At 39.1% G+C, this 19,962-nt stretch overlaps 1 protein-coding gene across 1 annotated transcript in view; it reads right to left on the bottom strand.

The window, feature by feature from the left end:
* Positions 1 to 2,731: 2,731 nt before the first annotated feature.
* Positions 2,732 to 19,962, bottom strand: part of POGLUT1 (protein O-glucosyltransferase 1) — a 26,285-nt gene continuing 9,054 nt past the window's right edge. The window contains exons 4-11 of the mRNA XM_039224161.1: positions 18,342 to 18,477; positions 16,217 to 16,338; positions 11,209 to 11,268; positions 9,708 to 9,807; positions 8,116 to 8,174; positions 6,936 to 7,103; positions 5,745 to 5,801; positions 2,732 to 5,059 (exon numbers count right to left, since the gene is read on the bottom strand). Coding sequence (XP_039080092.1) covers positions 4,903 to 5,059; positions 5,745 to 5,801; positions 6,936 to 7,103; positions 8,116 to 8,174; positions 9,708 to 9,807; positions 11,209 to 11,268; positions 16,217 to 16,338; positions 18,342 to 18,477 — 859 coding nt within the window. The 3' untranslated portion in view covers positions 2,732 to 4,902. The remainder of the gene's footprint in view (positions 5,060 to 5,744; positions 5,802 to 6,935; positions 7,104 to 8,115; positions 8,175 to 9,707; positions 9,808 to 11,208; positions 11,269 to 16,216; positions 16,339 to 18,341; positions 18,478 to 19,962) is intronic.

The following is a 19,962-nucleotide window of genomic DNA, read 5'->3' as shown; positions in this document are numbered from 1 at the left end:
CACACATTTGAGGGTTGCCTGGGTGGCTCAGTGAGGTAAGCTAAGGACTTCAGCTGAGGTCATGATCTCAGGGTTTGTGAGTTCCTGCCCTGCATGGGACTTGCTGTCAGCGCGGAGCCTGCTTCGGATCTTCTGTCACCCCTCCTCTCTCTCTCTGCTCCTCCCCCACTTGTTCTCTCTCTCTCTCTCTGCCTCCCCTCCTCTTCCCAAATAAACTTTAAAAAACACGCATTTGAAATAATTCCAAATGGTTTGTGTAATTTCATCTTACTGGCAACCAAACATAGTCCCTTATTTTTTGTCAATCCCTACCCCTCTCTTATTCCTTTCTAGATGTAATACTTCAAAACTGCTACACTCTTTAGTAGAATACAATAAATAGAATTTTGGAATTTGATAGGTGAAATCCTAAAGAAAAGTCCCAGAGGAGTAAATAAGTACATCTGAATTAGTGACAGTCATCTGGGAGACAGTAGTAGGTTAGCTCCCATCATAGCACTTACTATACTGCATCACAACTTCCTATCTGTTGATGTGTCTCAACAGACTAACTCTGAGGTCAGAGACCAGGTATATTCATCTCTGTACTCCAGGACCTTGCATGGCATCTAGCATATAGGTTGTTGAATGAAGAATTCATATTCCCAGACTGCTGGCTTTGACTCCAGGTTGCTGTTTATCCCAGATAGATGGGAGTAGGCACCAGGACACAGTCTTAAACCCTGAAAGCCCAAGAAAACCACTGTGAAGTCTGTCATCTACATGTAGGAAAAGTTAAATGCTTGTGATGATTCCAGAATCATTCTGGGATGAGGGAGGGCTTTCAATTGTGGAGCAGGGATGTAAGCAGTTACTAAATGAAGTCATTTATATACAACTCAAATGTCCTCAGGACTCACTACCCTGTAGATAAAAATGATGTCTTATTCACAGGCAAATTTCACTTTCCCCATAGCTGCTTTCTTTGGGTAACTTTGGGACCCTCATTTGTAAGGTTCCCTTTGCCACTTCAAGAAGTCCCCAGACCTTTGGTAACTGCTCACACTGTTACTGCTATTCCATCTTTGCTTCTCAGGCTCTACCTTCTGTCACCCTCCCATATTCCTGTTTCTCCAAGCCCCCAGGTCTTACTTTTTTTTTATTTTTTATAATCACTAGGGAAATACTCTCCTTCCTCTCTGGTCTGCCCTTTTTGAGGGGTCTCAGAGCAATGCTAAGCCAAAAGGTGTTATGAGGTTTATTTGGACTACTCTGTTTCAATACAGCTTTCTCCTCCCTAGCATGTGCCCTTGCCACCAGAGTAAAGGCATCCAGGAAGGATTTCAGTATAGTCACACTACCCAGAACCACCATTCACCTATCCTCAGTCCTTGTTGCTGAGTTCCACTCATAGAACTCAACAGCTTCTTCCCCCATTGTGAATTTTCTCCTAGGGATCAGTAGTTTTCCCTTTCCCTGCTAGGTTCTCACCAGGTACTGCCCTTGCTACATATATTACAGTTTGTTGTAATATACATGACAAACTGTTTTCACAGATAGAAAGAATGAATTTTGGGGCACCTGGGTAGCTCAGTCAGCTAAACGTCTGACTTTCACTCAGGTCATGATCTTGTGGTTTGTGGGTTCAAGCCTTGCATTGGGTTCTGTGCTGACAGCTCAGAGCCTGGAGCCCGCTTCGGATTCTCTCTCTCTCTCTGTTCCTCCTCTGCTTGTGCTTTGTCTCTCTCTATCTCAAAAATAAACTATAAATTTTTTTAAAAAGAACGAATTTTGAAAATTCTCAAGGACTTCATTTACTTCATCTATCCCTCAAAGCATAACCCAATTTTTACCTCCATGAAGATAACCCTCTGCACTAGATGGAAATTTCTTCCTCTTCTGAACTCCATATTCACATTGTCTGTATGAATAATTGGCCTTATGATTAAGGCCTCATGTCACCATAATCACCTTCTGCCTATGATGTTTCTCATATCGTTATTTATCATCTCAACCACAGAGCCCCTTGAGGCTAGGAAGCCTGTTTTAAACATTTTATCTCCTACTGTTTGTGCAGAGTGGTTGCTCAAGCAGTATTTGCTAAATATTAACTTGTATCCCTCTGCCTTACCCACCGCACCTTACATCTGGATGCAGTAGGATTATCTGAAGTGATGGCATATTTGGATGCATGGGAAGATGGATATTTATATACTTGTGTGTGTTCTTGTTTGTTGTCAGTATAGGGGTCAAGGGTAGGAAAGTATCCCCTTTGGAACTCAACCAAAGGAGCCCATTAAATTTTTTTCTCTTGGGAATCTCAGGCTGAAAGACAGAGCCTGGCAGTCTCTGGAACTGCAGAGAGCAGCGCTCTAGAGCAGTCCAAAACTCTTGCTGAGTTTCCTGGAGTTTCCCCGTTTTCTCTCCTTCTGCTATGAAACTTGTTTAGATTTTTTGAGATGCCTTCATATCCTCCTAAATAAGTTCTTTTGCTTAAACTAGCTAGAAGTTTCTGTTCTTGGCAATGAGGAGAACCTGATCTGCCACAGTAGAATAAGATATGACACTGACACCATCACACAGAAGATCCTCTCCAGAGAGAGAAAAGTATGATGTGTGTTATCCATGATCCCACTTCATTCAAATAAACTATTCTCTTTTTTTTTTCTAAGAAAAGTATGGCCTTTAGCCTTCTGAGGAGGAAAGGGTAATTTTGGGAGCTAGACAGTATTAACAACAAACAACAACAATCTTCACAAGTTATGGGGATAAAAATTATTTTCAAAAACATGCATTTGTCATATTGTTACATACCATTCTCATACCACCTACACTGAGGTAAACAGATAAGTATAAAATCTGAGTAACATTTGCTGAATTTAAATACAAAGATTCCCTTATTGGCTATTCAAGGAGCAGATGAGAATCTGCATTGATCCAACTCTTACAGTCATATCCAGTTCCCCTTAGGAGCAAATGGCTAGTCAATCTGTAAATAGGATCTAGTTAAGTTAGCTGTCTCCATACATACATACATATATCCAACCATCCATCCATCCATCCATCCAACCATCCATCCTTCCTTCTAATAATTCTTTAGTATCTACTGTGTGAGGCACTGTACTGGATAATGGAGACCTCAAGATGAATAAAACATGTTTCCCACCCATTAAGAAGCCTACAGAACAGTAGTAGAAATAGTCAAATAATTACAGTACAATGTGATATTATATAACACAGGCATGAGCAAAGTTTTATGATAGCCCCTAACTGCTAGAGGAATGAAAGAAAGGATCCAGAGACAGGATGCTTAAGCTGGAACTTGAAGCAAAATGGGAAATTCACAGGGAAATGCAGTTTCAGATCTTCATTCAAAGAACAGAAAATTCTGTTTCTAGTCTAGTGACAGGAAAATTAAAACACAGAAAGATAACACCTACTGGGGCCTCATACTGACAAGGCAAAACCACTGTACAACATAAAAAACTAGACTGCTTCTCATTAGACTTCTAGCACCTAAGGACATGGTCCCCATGAATTTTTAATACTCAGAAACAAAACATCTAATTTTCGATGTCTGCCTTATTATATGCAATGATCTTACCAAGGATATTCAACTCCTCCTCTAGGAAGGTCCTTAGACTTAAACATTTGTGGAAAGGAGTTTAAAAAGCCAAGTACTTTTCTCACTAATGGAATAAAATCCCTGATTTTATATGACTGAACCTCACATTTACTAATTTTGAAACCAACTAATATACCAAAGTTCTTAAGAAGCAAAGGAAAAGAGTAGATCTAATTGTGGAAAAGTTGGGCCGAAGGGACAGGATGGTTCTGAGTCATCAAACTATGGGTTTTCATCTAAAAATTTTTCTTTACTTTTGACTATAAAAGGGAGAGCATCCTGAGAGATTAAACTATTTGAGTCTTTCAAAAAGGGAAAAAAGGGAAAAAGAGGCACTCCAACATGGATTTTTGCACTGAAATATCTCCTATATAAGTAAGTGCTCAACTTGGATGATCTAAATGCCCAATGTAACATTTCAGAGGTGAAGACTCCTTGAGGTCCCTGCACGCAGTCCAGACTGTGGACAATGTTGCCAATTTAAAGAGGAAAAATATTAAGGGTGTGCAAGGGGTGAGGAAAAGTTGCTGTTTTGTGCACAATTCCTTTAAAGAGTAGGACTACTTTCTAAATTTATTAAGAGGTTTTTGTCTTTTTTAAAATAGAGACCATAAAAAGAAGTAGTGTGTGAAGGCACAAAAAAGGGGAACTTGAAATCCAATTGCAATAATTACTCATGCAATTGGCCCCTTTGTATATGGCATTATAGAAACCTCCTGAGTACGAAAAAGCTTATGCTTTTACAAAAGAGAACTGCCATATCATTGCATGGCACAACTACTGCTTCCTTAGACCTTTCAGGAAATGATCCCCAAGTATTTTTCACAAGCCCCATAGGGCTTCCTACATTAAAATACAGTGACCGAGATTAAACCTAAAATAACTGAACTGCAGTGACGAATTGTACTAATTCCAAATGATTAGTTTTCTGCTCCAAATAATGGGACAAAGTATCCTCTGATGGACACAGTCAGTTTCACAGTGATGGACATACATGTATGGATGATCTGAGGCACAAGCTGTGACTGGTCTTAAGAAAATGAAAGGTAGAATTAGGTTCAAAACCCACATCTCATATTTCTGGTCCTTATTTAGCCAAAGTGTTGAGCTGCTGCATGTCCATAGTATACACATTTTGGACCTTTCTCAAGAGTTGTTTGGGTGCAGCATGATGAGGAAAACCAGGTGTTTGGCTTGATAACGGTATTCAAGGTAGAGGTGCCACACTCATGGTAAGCTTCTCACCACAGGATATCTAAGAGCTGCTGCCAGAGAGGACTGTGGTCTGATGATGATGACTAAAGTTCTGTTTTCAAAATTTTAGGAATAATCTGATCATAGCCTTTCCTTCTTGTTACATTATAGGACAGGAATTTAGAGTATTCAGTCAACAGATTCTCCCAGTAACAGGTGATGTCATCCATCTGCAAGTGGTTCATAATAAACTGGCTTCCCCTAGAGACAAGATGAACAAGAACACTTAAAGCACAGCATTTGATAATTCTAACAGCCTACATGTAAGTGCTTACCTTGTGCCAAGTCCTATTCAGAATGTTAGACACGATTAACTCTTTTGATCCCCAAGGCCAACCTTGTAGCCATCGTATCCACACATATGCACTTAGCAATAGAACTTAATTTTTTTTTAAATAAACATACAGAGGCACCTGGGTGGCTCAGTTGGGCAAGTGTCTGGCTTCAGCTCAGGTCATGATCTCGTGGTTCATTGGTTCAAGCCCCATGTCGGGCTTTGTGCTGACAGCTTGGAACCTGGAGCCTTCTTCAGATTCTATGTCTCCCTCTCTTTCTACCCCTCCCCTGCTCACACTCTGTCTCTCTCTCCCTCAAAATAAATAAATATTTAAAAGAAAATTAAAATAAATAAATAAAAGTAAACACATAAAGAGTGAATTCTCAGAAACTCTATTCTTGTTTAATTACCTCAAAGATTTCAGTCTACTTCTATAAAAGATGGGCTTGGGACATATGTGAATTTGTGTTTTCCCCCTGGAAAGTTTTCATTCTGATTATCTCTGTAGATTGAGGATGAAATACAGATATCACCATGATAACTACAGTCATGTGACTTTAGTTGGGGATGAGAAAGTAAAATAGATAAGGAAAAATGAACAGAACTTACCTTTCAGCAATTTCCTGAGCCACATCATCATTTGCTTTTACAAAATGCAACAGCTCCCTAAAATGGAAAGAAACATTAGTCTCTAAAATATAGACAGAGCTAAGAAAGAAAGACCACAGACTGAGATCTATGGTTAATCTCTAAATAGGTGGGTATTGATTATTTCTTTATTTTCATTTTACTTCATTTTTAAAAATGTTTTATTTATTTTTGAGAGAGCACAAGTGGGGGAGGGGCAGTGAGAGAAGGACAGAGGATCTGAAGCAGTCTCTGCACTGACGGCAGCAAGCCCGACGTGGGGCTCAAACTTGCAAACCACCACATCATGACCTGAGCCGAAGTCAGGCACTCAACCAACTGAGCCACCCAGGTGCCCCTGTTTCTTTTTTAAAGCAAAGGTATTTGAGTTCTGACAGGACCAAAACAACAACAATAAGCCCACATACAGGCTAACGGCATCCTGTTGTAGATTTGGGACATACTTGAGAAAATAGAGAAATATTCAATGATACACATCAGAAGTCAATAGTAAAAAAAAAAAAAAAATTCCCTCCTGTCTCCTGCTGTCACCCCCAGAAGAGGGCACTGGGCTCATGTTTCTGGGCCCTTTCCATATCTCATATTCTTCCCATCATGTGAGAAAATTGGCCTCAGCTTCAGTGGGGTCAGTTCTCATGTATCTGAAAGTCTTTTTCACACTATGACAAAATCTAATATCCCTGTCATTAGCTTTGAGAGATAAGAGCTTTTCTACTATGGATTGCCTGAATATTACATTTCAAACTAGCATTAGAGCACTTTTTCAGATTAAATCTAATATATAGACTAGTTGACTGGTAACACTATGTATGCAAACTGGTTAAGAAAAAAAAGCTTTCAGGGCGCCTGGGTGGCTCAGTCCTCAGCTCTGGTCATGATCTCATGGTCTGTAAGTTTGAGCCCCGCATTGAGCTCTGTGCTGACAGCTTGGAACTGGGAACCTGTTTTGGATTCTGTGTCTCCCTCTCTCTGCCCTTCCCTTGCTCGCTCTCTAGCTCTGTCTCTGTCTCTGTCAAAAGTAAACATTTAAAAAAAATTTTTAAAAAAAGCTTTAAAGGGAAAAAGTCATCAGTATAAATGCCTTAAATGGCTGGTGACTTAGAGGCAGACTGTGGGAGTCATTAGCCACTTTGTTTGGGGAGAGCCACTCACTGGACATTGGAGAGATCTGTTTTGACTGGGATATAGTGAACCCATGGCTTCAGTTGTGGATAGAAGAATTCCAGCCACTCATCACCAACATGGAAAACAAGTGAACCACATAGGAAGAGGTGTTTGAACCGGAAACTTGCAGCTACACCTCGAAAATTAAACAGATACCTGGGAAAGAAAGAGCAAAATATACTCAATACTATATGCCTGCTGCCACAGATAGGATCTTTTTCTTCTTATTCCTCCTCCCTTTCTCTTTTTTAATGACACCTCTCCGTTCCCTTCCTATTTTCAGCTTTCAAGGACACATCTGCATATCCCTGTGGGTTTCCAGAGGCTACTGGCTGTGTCAGGGAATGCCACCTGAGGGGAAAGGAGGGTTTTTTTCTCCAGGTAGACCTAGACAGGGCCACAAGCTGGGTCTAGACAGAGAGATGCAAGGCTCAGATGGAAACAGTACCTTATCCTTTCCTACAAGCTTTCCTGGGCCTAATGTCTCTAATGAGTCATGGCTCCCCAAAGCCCATTGGGTACCTCAAAAGCACCCGCTGTTCCCTGTTCCCTCTTCTTCTGAATTCTGGAGAAGAGAATCAGGTGTACCTAATCAATCTTTAAAGAAATGCCCCCTGGAAAAAAGCTATCATAGAAAAGAACATGGTCTTTTCAGCATTTCTCATGCATGCACCCCTGTTTCCAACTAGAGTTGCTTCTACCCTAGAGTTCTATTGTGTAGTGTAATCAGCATTTGCCTCTTTGAATCGCCCTACTTCCTCATCCTGACTTGGTTTTACTTGTTAACCTAATCCTTAGTCCTGGCACTGAATTCTAATATTTTAGTTACATATGCTTTATTCATTTTGAAATTTAAACTCTTATTAACCTGATAAATACATTAACTTTAGCTATTGGCTGGATAGGGTGTGGAGAGCAGGAATCCCATCACTTTGGTTACTAGCAGCCAGGTCTATTGAGGCAGGGACCATTTCCATGGTCTCTACAGTTCCCACACAACTCAGGTGAGAACCTTGTACACACAGCATGTTCTCAGTAAATGACAAACAAATTAATTAATAGGGCTTTCATAAACCTCAGTTGGACCTAGTATTAAAGTTTTCTCCCAAAGTGAAGCTATTCCAGATGTAATAGGGAAACCAAGAGTCAGGAGTCCTGGAAGTCTTACTTGTATTTACAGTGATCCACAAGATGCACATCCTTAGCAGCTGGCTTCCCCAAGGTATCCTTTAAGCAAAAAGGGAGTTATTAGTATTGAGAGTGGTAGTATTTATTGAAGACCAGTATGCAGCAAGCATTGTTAAGCATTCCATCAACATGACTTCATTTCAGTGTCCTGAATAAACATATTCAGTGGAATTATTATCCCATTTTATAGATGAAGAAGCCATGGCCTCGAAAAGTTGGGAGACTGGCTCCGGGTCACATGGCCCTAAGTAAAGGAGCAAGGGTTTTAATTGGGCCTATCTGATTTTAGAGTTCAAGCTCCCAAAGCCACGTGAATCCTCCTCGGAACTCAGAGGTCCTAACCTACAGCGTGTTTCACTCTGTGTAAAGTATACATACAGGAGGTTACAGGTGGTGGCTGGTGGGCTCAGAGGTATAACCCATATACAGATTTTCTTGGGGATGGGAAGTATTAGAAAATAAAAATTCAAACCATTGCCAACATTTACAGGTGGTAAGATATTTCTTCCAAAAATCCTGATTTCCACATTTCTTGTAAAACATAAAAGGAAGGTCTGGTAAACTGAGTTCCTATTCCCTTGGTGGCAAACCTTCAGCTCTCTCTCTTGCTCACTCCTGTGACCCCTGGGGCATCTGAGTTTGAGAACCCCATTTATATACCAGCTACCTTAACAGATAACAAACAATTTGATGAGGGAAACAAGTCTTGTTTGCTTTTGCAGCTTCCCACAGTAGAGGCTGTGCTGAATGGATACATTTTTCATATTTTTATTTTTTATTTTTATTTTATTTTTCAACAAAGTTTGTTAGCCTTCATTTGATCCTGTTTGATTACAACAATCACATAATACATCTCAGATCCACTTAGTTTTCCCACAAGAAGTTTAAAACTTCTTTTCACATCATCCTTATATGACATGTGGAAATTTCAAATGAGGACATTTAGGGCTTAAAGTTCTTTGAATAAGGCAAGAAGTCACAGAAGAAAGAGATGAACTCCAACCTGAAGGAGCCACTCATTGCTAGCATTGCGTTAGAATCACTTGGGGAGTTGTAAATAAACGAAGAATATTTTTAAGTTTCAAATTAAGAATATCTTTAGATTTCAAATGCTTGAAAAATACCCAAAGAAGAATATTAATGACATGTGAAAATTACATGAAATTCAATTTTCCATGCTATAAATAAAGTTTTATTAGAACACAGACAGGCTCATTCATTTATATATTGTCTGTGGCTGCTTTCACACTGTGATGGCAGGGTTGAGTAATTACAAGACTATACAATCCACAAAGCCTAAAATATTTACCATTTGGCCCTTTCCACAAAAATTTTGTGTCCTCTGGTTTAAACCTTCAAAGTAGTTTAAAAAAAAAAATACTACTCATAATATGTCCCAGAAAAGCAATGGGAGTTTGAAAGCATAATTTACATATATGCTATTACTAGTTCGTGTCTTTCTCTACATTCATCTACCGTTAAGAGGAAACCTAATCTGGAACTACCCAGGTAGAAATGTTCTTTGAGTGAGAATGTTCACTGCTATGGTTCTATTCAGACGACTGTGATTACTTTCATAGATTTCCAGGCTTGGTTTTTGGTGTATTCTGCGTCAACAAGTTTTGGGTTTTTCCGAGATAGAAGAATGAGAGGATCCCGTTCTGGACTTGTCCTATAAAAGAAACACATGAGACAAAACATGTGTCCTCCGCCATAATACTATTCCCAATCTCTGAAAGGTAAGCTGTAACTGGACCCAATGCAATGACTGTACACACAGATGGATAACTTACTGGGTACAGCAGAGGTGGGGGGATACTGGGCCCTGCAGCATGTAGGTGTTCCTGCCTGTTTTCCTGGCTATTTACCCTTCAGAGATGGGGAGTATTGGGCCCTTCTTTGTTTACATCTAGTCTTTGAGAGGATGTCATTTTGAGCATTTCAGGCATATCCCAGGGAATGAGTTCCCTTTTGGGAAGGCTCATGTAGCCTCTATAATCACGAGTACTCACAGCTATGTGACTAGGTAATCACCCCTCACCAAAATAGCTACATGACCTGTATTGTGTGTGTTCTGTAAAGTCCAGCATAACATTTAAATTAAAAAGAAAACTAAAGGGCTTAAAAACCTGAAGATTCATATGTAGAAAAAGTCCTAGTTAAAGTCCAAGTAGCAGATGGTCCTAATATTTGACAGGCCCTGGACCTCTTGGGGACCCACTCTCTAGAATAAAGTGTACATATCCCGATATAATTATAGGAAGTCCTAGAACTCTTCAAGTCCACACATGGATCCCAAGTTAAAAAGCTGTGATCTCAAGATCTGAGGATCAGAGAAGGTGATAAGGACCAGTAAGCAATGACTACTGGGCCTGTCTGTGTTCTCAAGTTCACTGACTCAGGAGAGGGTGTGATCTCCAACAAGGACTCACCAGGAAAATGACAAGACCCTTTTCCTTTCATAGTCCCTGTTCTGTTAATCTATGCAACAGATAGTCATCATGTATCTGCATGGCAGTTACCATTCTTGGCACCAGGGATGTGGGTCTGAGTAACATGGAGAGGGCCCTTCACCAACATTTCCCTCTCCCTCCTCTCTTTCTTCCCTGCTTCCCTTTCCATTTTCACCAGTCTCAGTCTGTGGTCTCCACTATTATTTGGCAGCCACATGGCTTCATGAAAAAAGGAGTCAGGAGATCTGGTGATAGTTCCTGCTCTTCCATTAACTAGCACAGTGACTAGCAGAGGGCCAGGTCAGAAGCTACCCATAGGAAATTATAATCTCTCAGGCAAGAGGAAACTCAGCTGTTCACTTCAACATACACTCAATGCCTACTATACTCATGGCATTCTAAATACCTGTTCAATGACTAGATGAATGAAACTTACCTCTTTCAATTTCAATTCAAGAAAGAGTGATTTGGGCAAATAATTTGAGTTTTCTAGTCTAAAATTCTGTGATTCTCCATTTACTTTTCTGTTAGCTTTTTCTCTTTGAACTAGAGATCTTCACACCCTCAAAATTACTTATGTCTTACCAATTTCTTTGTAAAATGTCAGAAAATATAGTCACCTTGATCCTCGGAAATATGCCGTGGAGTTTTTCTTCTTCCATGGCCACTGTGCTGCTGACCTAAAAACAGATTTCAATGAGTTTCTATGCTTTTCTCTTAACCAAATGAGGATGTGTTTTAACCATTTCTGAGGATGAGTTCAGAGCTTGACATTTTTCAATAAGTCTGACCCAGGCTTTCAAAAGAAAAAGCCCTCAATGACATTGTATTTCCCTTTGTTGTTACTTCATCCCTTTGGAAGTTCTAGCCAATAATATCTACAATCTGTTCCTCCATTAATAAGTTAACAACATTGGAAAAAAAGTTCCCAGCCCCTAAATGACATGTTTATAGCTGTTTAATGCATACAATGAGGATTTCTTCTCTGCTTTACATAGAGTGGTGCTATTGATAAACCTAATAGGCAAAGAGAACTGTAGAAAATACCAGAAATTGAATTAAGGGCAAGAAAACAAATCACTCCATGACCTAATGTTTGGATGCATAGGCAGCATCTTCAGAAATGTGTCTGATATTGCAGAGCACCCTAGTATTCTTGAGACTATCCTAAATGCTCCATGAAACCAAGTCCCTGAAACTCAGGTCTCAATACACACTTCCATGACCAGCTTTCCTTGCTGAAGCTGCTAGCTCACAGATGCAGCATTCTTAACTTCCTTCATAGGGGTCCTGCACAGAGTTGTAGTGACTTCCTCTAAAAAATGAGGGGGACAGTTGAATTGGAGTTAATGAGGGATTGCTACACTATTTACCATAATGGAGAGACTTAGGATATAAACGTTTTAGGTAAAAATACTTTTAGATATATAAATGTCACATTACTCAGCTTCTCTCAGCTGAGAGCATTGCTTATTTTCATGGCCTATCTTAGAGCTTTTCCTTGCTAGACCATCTTTACCTGATTCTCCAATCAAAGCCAAAACTGTCTCTCATTGTGCCCCATATTCCCTCCCACCAAAATATAAACACTATATACCACTGGGTTATTTTTGTTTGCAGGGTTTTTTCTTTTTAGTGGAAATATTATATATGCTCATTATATAAAAGTCTTTCTTTAAGTTAATTTATTTGGGGGGATGGGCATGTGAGTGGAGGGGGGACACAGAGAGAGAGAGAGAAAGAGAGGGAGAATCCCAAGTGGGCTCTGCACTCTTAGCACAGAGCCTGATGTGGGGTTTGATCCCATGAACTGTGAGATCATGACCTGAGCTGAAGCTAAAAGTTGGATGCTTACCGACTGAGCCACCCAAGCACCCCTATATAAAATTCTAATGGAAAAGCATAAAACAAAAGTAGAAAAATCATCTGGAACCTTCCTACCCATAGATAACTACTCTTAGCAACTGAACATTTCAGTGAAGAATTTCCTGCCAATTATGTCTCCGTATCAATTGGAGGTAATTTTGCCCCTTTCCCCCCAGAAGACATTTGGCCATGACTATAGACATTTTTGATTGTCACTCCTGGGGGACTGCTACTGGTATTTAGTGACATTAAGACCAGGGATGTTGCTAACTACCCTCTAATGCACAGGACAGTCCCCTACAACAAAGAATGATCTAGCCCAAAATGTCAATACTACCAATATTGAGAAATCTTGCTCTCTGTAACACAGATCTTATATATACATATATATATATATGGGTATATATATATATACCCATTCTCACAATGCTTTAGATGGCTTTTGTTATCCCTACTTTACAGCTGAGGCTCTTGAGAAGGTAGGCAGTTTTCCCAGAGTCACACAGCTAATAGAAGCCAGAGTTTGAACCCAGAGTCCCTGTTTTTAAGCCCTATGCTACCTTTACTTTGCACTCAGGCACAATACTCCATTTTATATCCATGTCATAATTCATTTTATTACTTATTCATGGGCTTGGGTATTTCCAACACTTTGCTTTAACAAACAACACTGAAGTGAATATCTTTGTGTACACACCTTTACCAATTAACTCTTCAGGATAAATTCTAGAAGTGAAATGGCTGTGTCAAAGATATACACATTTTATATTTTGATATATATTGCCAAACTACCCAAGCAAAAAAGTATCAATTTATACTAAGTATAAATTTCCTTGGTCCCTGGGAAAGCTGTATTTAATATACAGAGACTTGTACCATCTCTGTTTTCTCTCTCCATCATTCTTTCTACCCACCTACCCACCCCTCGAAAGACCCATGTTAGGACTTTTTTCCCCAGGCAAGTGCTAAAAGTGGCCACACAGCCTGGTACTGCCCCAGACCCCTTTTGTAACCACCTTCCCTACCCCCGATGACAGTAGAGACAGAAATCCTTAAAATACAGAAACACTGAATTCTTCTACAGAGTGAAAAGTAAGTCAATAGAGACAGACCCCCAAAAGATTAGAAAAATAGCAGGCAGATATCAATGCAGATAAACAAGGAGATTATTAAAGTTTCAAAGTAAGAAGTGAAATCACATGGCTAGAGCTTTTGAATGGAGTGCTCTAAAAAAATAAAATTATAATTTTGTAATCATGAATAAATTCAACTGAAGAATAAGAGGGGAAGATATCAAAAGAAAAATATGTTCTTATAAGCTTAAATTTTAAAAGAACCTATTTCCCTAAAAATTGGGTTAGTGGTTTATAAGGCGGGGCTTGGGGGGAGTAACTATGCAGTGGAGAACTGGTAACACCTTGACCAAGTGATCAAAATCCACATCTCTAAAGAAATGGGGTGCCTGGGTGGCTCAGTCAGTTAAGCATCCACCTCTGAATGTCGGCTCAGGTCATGATCTCACAGTTTGTGAGACTGAGCTCAAAGCCAGGCTCTGTGCTGACAGCATGCAACCTGCTCAGGATTCTCTCTTTCCCTCTCTCTCAGCAACCCCCCCCCCCCACACACTCTGTCTCTCTCAAAATAAATAAATAAATAAACATTAAAAAAAAAGAGGTATGGGTGGATGCAAAAATCACTTAGGTCAGTATTCAAGCTAGCAATGCATAAGCTGAGTCTAATCATGAGCAACTAGACAAAACGAAATTGAAATGCATTCTAGAAAATAGGTGGCCTGTGTTCTTCAAAACGTCAATGTCACGAAATAGACAGACTGCTGAAGAACTAGCTGTTCCAGATTACAGGAGACTAAATGGAAATGACAACTAAATGCAACACATGAGCCTGGACTGTATCCTATACTGGAGGTAGAATGTGCCATAGAGGACATTAGTAGGGTAATTAAGTGTTGTACCAACACTGTTTGCTGAATTTGATAATTGCAGCGTGATTGTATAAAGGAGAATATCTTTGCTCTTAGAATAACACTAAAGTATTAAGATGTACAGTCTCTTAAGGTATGTAACAAATTTTGCATATATTACATATGTAGCCTCAAAGTCTATCATAGAAAATAATGAGGTAAATTATTATCCATGCAATAGAATACCATGCAACTAATAAAAATAATGAGGTAGTTTCATATGTACTGACATGGAAACATTTCTAAGACACACTGACAAGTGGGGAGAAAAGTTGCCCATGTTAGACATACTTCTACATTTTTATGAGCATATATAGGTTTCATAATTAGAAAAAAAAAGGTTGTTTTTAAATATTTAAAAAGCAAAGTAGAGGTGCCTGGATGGCTCGGTTGATTAACTGTCCAACTCTTGATTTCAGCTCATCATGATCTCACAGTTGTGAGATCAAGCCCTGTGAGGGGTTCTACATGGAGCGAGGAGCCTCCTTGAGATTCTCGCTCTCCTTCTCACTCTGCCCCTTCCCTGTTTGTGCTCTCCCTTTCTCTCTCTCTCTCAAAAAAAACAAAAACAAAAACAAAACACAAAACCCAAAGTAGATGGATAGTAGGTAGAAAAAGAGCTACAAAAAAAAGGAAGAGTAGAAGAGTGTGAAAACCATATTTGCAAGTACTTGAAAAATAAAAAGGATTAGATAACTAAAGCCAAGAAAAACTTGAAGAAAAGCAGGTTAAAAACCTTTTTATTTTTCCCTCTTTAGAGGATGGGTAAGGTTAATTGGTAATGTAGAGAGGGTAATCCACTTGGATACCTGGACTTCAGGCCTAGATTGGTTCCTGACTTTGACCAAGTCACTCAACCTCTCTGGGCCTTCATTCCCTCATTCCTGAAAGAAAGAGTTGGAAAGGACAATTTCCAGTTCTAGTTCTATGAAGTATGAAACCAAGTTATCTTAAAAAATCATTTTCAAAGTACACCTACTAGATAATAGACTCATTTTTTATTTGGTGGGTCTAACCACCATTGAGGACTTCAGCCCTACATGTTTCTTTAGAAAAGGGACATTCTTTTCAACCCCTTTTGAATCTCCAGCCACACATGGTACAGGTGATAGGTATTTGTGGAAATAAATTAAATTTCTGCTTCCTCACTCTACTTGAGAGGAGATCTATAAAGACAGTATTTCTAGAAGTTTACTATTAGGTACCAATGTTGTTTGAATCATAAATGCAAATTGTAGCAAGGTAAGAAATACCTACAGCTTGGATGACATGGACAATCTAAATTCTGAAATGACAGCAGATAGACTCAACAGATCCAGGCATGTCTCAGTTGTGAATCAGAAGGATCTGGAATAAGCTTGTACTTGAGATACTTATGGGACGTTTATGTCCTCCCGATCTCCACCTCAAGGACTTAGCTCTAAGTTATAAAGTATACTTATGTTCCTCCTAATAATTTTCTATTCTCCCCCACAACATGGTCCTTCACTTTTTTCTAATTATGAAAGTAACTCACTCTTATTTGGAGAATCTTAAAAATACAGAAAAATTTAAAGAAGAAAAGAAAAGGCTCCTATTCTCCTTTCCCCAAAGGTATTGCTGATACTTTAGGGTAGGTTCTGCTCTTTTCCGATGGATATGTAAATATTTTATACACATAAAATATAAAAATATTTTATATTGCTTATGCTATAGTTTTTATTTTGTTTTTAACTTAAACACTAGTTTATTTCAATAAGACCTACAAAGAAGGACAAATTAAACCTCTCTATAAGACCTACCTTACCAGATCTTCTCTGAAGAGGTCCCACCGTCCAAGACCTGTGGGATAAATTGGCCAAACAGCAGGTCCCCCTTCCCAAAATGTCCAAGCAGGATACATGATATCATGGTATTCTGATGTCTTCAACAGAAACAGAAAGGTTGTTCTAAATCAGTCTCAGAACAGAGAGAGAAGAAGTAAACTACAGTCATGCCACAGGATCTGAACAAGGTCTTGCTCTAGTGCCACATTGCCAAAAATATATTTTCCCTTGTCTGCAAAGTCTGAACTCCAGACAGTATAGGACAAAATGACTGTGGGTTAAAATTCATGGGCTCACTGAATCCCAGAATTTAAAAATCTCATTAAAGGTCAACTTTTCCAGTTACCCAAAGTTCTGTTTGTTAGGGTTTTTTTTTTTAGTTTAAGGAAATAAAATGCCTACCTCTTAATCATCACACAGCTCTCTTATCTTTTAACTGCTCTTACATTTGGAATATATACCATCTTACCAGTTCCTGACTATTTCCTAGATGGATCTTTTGAGAACAAAAATCACAGTGCAGTAAATGGTTAAAGGGGTGGGGGCTCTTGAAACAGATCATCTGGGTTTGAATGCTGACTCTACTTCCTTCCAACTCTAGGCAAGCTACTTAATTTTTCTATGCTTGTTTTATCTTTATGATGGGAGAAATAATAATACCAATAATGTTACCTATCTAATGGGCTTACTAAATGAGTTAGTACATGTGAAAAGCTTAGACTAGTGTTTGGTACATAGTAAGTAATCAATAAGTGTTCATTAGTACTACCTAATACTGTGGTACTATTGAGCTCACACTGGTTGGTCAATAAATTATTGGTTATATGTTGATCAGGACCAGAAATGCTCATGCGCAGAATGGGAGAAAGGGATATTATCCCACATCTTTTGACAAAAGTTTGAAATCATTTGTTTTCTTTTTATGGTTACTTCTGTTAAAACTTTGGCCTGATAAACCTCTAACTCTTCAGCTTTTTCACTGGAATTACACATGCAATATGCTGTTTGCACATTCTCAAATACTTTTAAAAAATGGTATGTGATTCACAAAACAGCTCAGACATAAAAGCTACTCAATAGAAGCTGTTCAATTACTGTAAAGTTGAAAGACTAAAAGCCTTCTCTTGGAAATTAGGAGTCACTAGTTTAAAAACGAAAAGGAGAGAAGATAAAAAGAAGTATACTGATGTATACTGATGGTCATACTTTACCATACACAGAAACAACTAGATAACAAGCATAAAATCCTTAGTGACTTACATGGGAGCCTCTATCTGTTCTTCTGGGAGGGTTTCATGACAAACAACAAGACCAAGCACTTTTGAGAAATGAGGCTAAACCATGGGAAATGCAACACAAATGTGGCCTCAGCCCACTTGCAACACAGGAAATAATAAGTCTAGTGAGAAAGTAAACTGTGATAAAGAAAAAATGGGGATAAAAGGTCCCTCTTTAGAGAAACCACATCAGAGATGGTGCTCTTTTTCTCAAAGACAATGGGGTTTTCTTAAACCCACCCTTGCCCCATAGACTCTTCCATCCATTGTCTTCTAGCCCTCCCACCCCCACCCCTAAATGTGGTCATACCTAGTCTCTAGGGAACCAAGGCCCATCCCTTCCAATACACATTTGCAAGAACCTGGGCATTGAGAAGATATTAACTATCTGAAACTCTCCAAGTCCACAAGTGTGAACTAGTACTCCTATTCCTCCATAACTAGACTCAAAACTATATATATATAGGAGCTCAACAAATATTTTTGAACGAAGGTTTTCCCTAGCTCCAAGCCCATGAACTATCTTGAACCCCTCTCTACTATGTTCTGTAGGCTCTCTGAACCTTTCCTTCAATATCCTATAGGTTCTTTGAGCATCCATTATTCCCTCCCCCTCATCCCTAAACTTAAAGACACTTAAGCAATCCTACTCACATTACCCATCTTCTCAGTCTTATTGCTCAACCACTGTGAAGCTAAGAGGGACATACACTAATTCCTGGACCTCAGGTGTCATTCTCACCATTACCCATCAGACTCTGTCATAGGACAATCATCTCCTTCTCATACTCTAGAGGACCACCTTCCATCTCCCCTATACTTACCTTACTGAAGGAGAAGACTGGAATGGCAGGCTCCATCCATTTAGGAACCTGAGGATAATCTCGTACATTGATCACCATTTCCATGTCAGGGAGGTGCCTGATAACTTCCAAAATAAAGTGTTCAACACCACTACACCTGTCAACCAGAAATACCACATATTCACCAGACCAGTGGCAGCTATAGGACAAGACAGGGTCCCATTTATGCTTTGAAAGCCTGTGTTCAGATCATCAACGTTCTGCAAAGTTTCCTGAAAGCAATGCTTCTAAAAGGAATTTTCTATTCTCTTATATTGTGCAAGGTATCTTTCCTAGTGACCTTGCTCCAGTTTACAATACTTCATGAAATTTTCCAGGTAGATCCTAAGTCTGAAGGATGTATTATTGCTACTCCTACCACTTTTCCTCTATTTTTTCCTAGTTTTTTAAAATTTCCCCTTTATTTCTTATTTATTTAATGTTTTTTAAAATTTGTTTCTGAGAGAGAGAGGGAGAGAGACAGCGTGAGCAGGGGAGGGTCAGAGAGAGAGAGGGAAATACAGAATCTGAAACAGGCTCCAGGCTCTGAGCTAGCTGTCAGCACAGAGCCCGGTGCGGGGCTTGAACCCATGAACCATGAGATCATGACCTGAGCCAAAGTCAGACGCTCAACTGACTGAGCCACCCAGGTGCCTCTAAAATTTCCTCTTTAGTTTAATTAGTAAGCAAGATACAAACTTTGATAGGAACTGGAGAAGGCTAATTTTCTAATTGTGTCCCTAGGGCTTTGCCTCTCACAAAGACATTATTTTTTATTTTTACCATAATTAAGTCTCATAATTTAGGAAGAAAGATAGGAAAACTCTTATTGCCTTTGAGTTGAATACTTCAGAACACTATCAAAATCAGTTTTGCCAGCCAGAAAGAATGTTATGTACACAATCACAAAGACTGTAATACAGGCATACTTGAGAGATACTGTAGGTTTGCTTCCAGACCATCACAATAAAGCAAATATGGCAATAAAGCAAGTAAAGAGAATTCTGGGATTTCCAAGTGCAATAAAAGTTATGTTTATACTATACTGTGTCTATTAAGAATGCAATAATAGTATTATGTCTAAGAAAACAATGTGTATATCTTAATTAAAGATACTTTATTGATAAAAAATGCTAGGAATCATCTGAGCTTTTAGCAAGTTGTAAATACTGATTACAGATCACTATAACAAATATAATAATAATAAAGTTTGAAATATTGAGAGAATTATACAAAATATGACCCAGAGACATGAAGTGAGCAAATGCGGTTGGAAAAATGGCACCAATAAACTTGTTCAATGCAGGGTTGCCACAAACCTTCAATTTGTTTAAAAAAAAAAAAAAAGCAATATCTGCAAAATGCAATAAAGTGAAGCCACAATAAAACAACATACGCCTGAGAAGATATGAACAGACACTTCTCCAAAGAGGACATCCAGATGGCCAACAGACACATGAAATGATGCTCAGCATCCCTCCTCATCAGGGAAATACAAATCAAAACCACACTGAGATACCACCTCACGCCAGTCAGAGTGGCTAAAATGAGCAAATCAGAGAACTCTAGATGCTGGCGAGGATGTGGAGAAACGGGCACCCTC

This window comes from Hyaena hyaena, unplaced genomic scaffold (genome assembly GCF_003009895.1).
Source record: "Hyaena hyaena isolate Hyena2069 unplaced genomic scaffold, ASM300989v1 scaffold_1540, whole genome shotgun sequence".
Lineage (NCBI taxonomy): Eukaryota > Metazoa > Chordata > Mammalia > Carnivora > Hyaenidae > Hyaena > Hyaena hyaena.
This window is presented reverse-complemented; position numbering and strand designations above follow the sequence as displayed.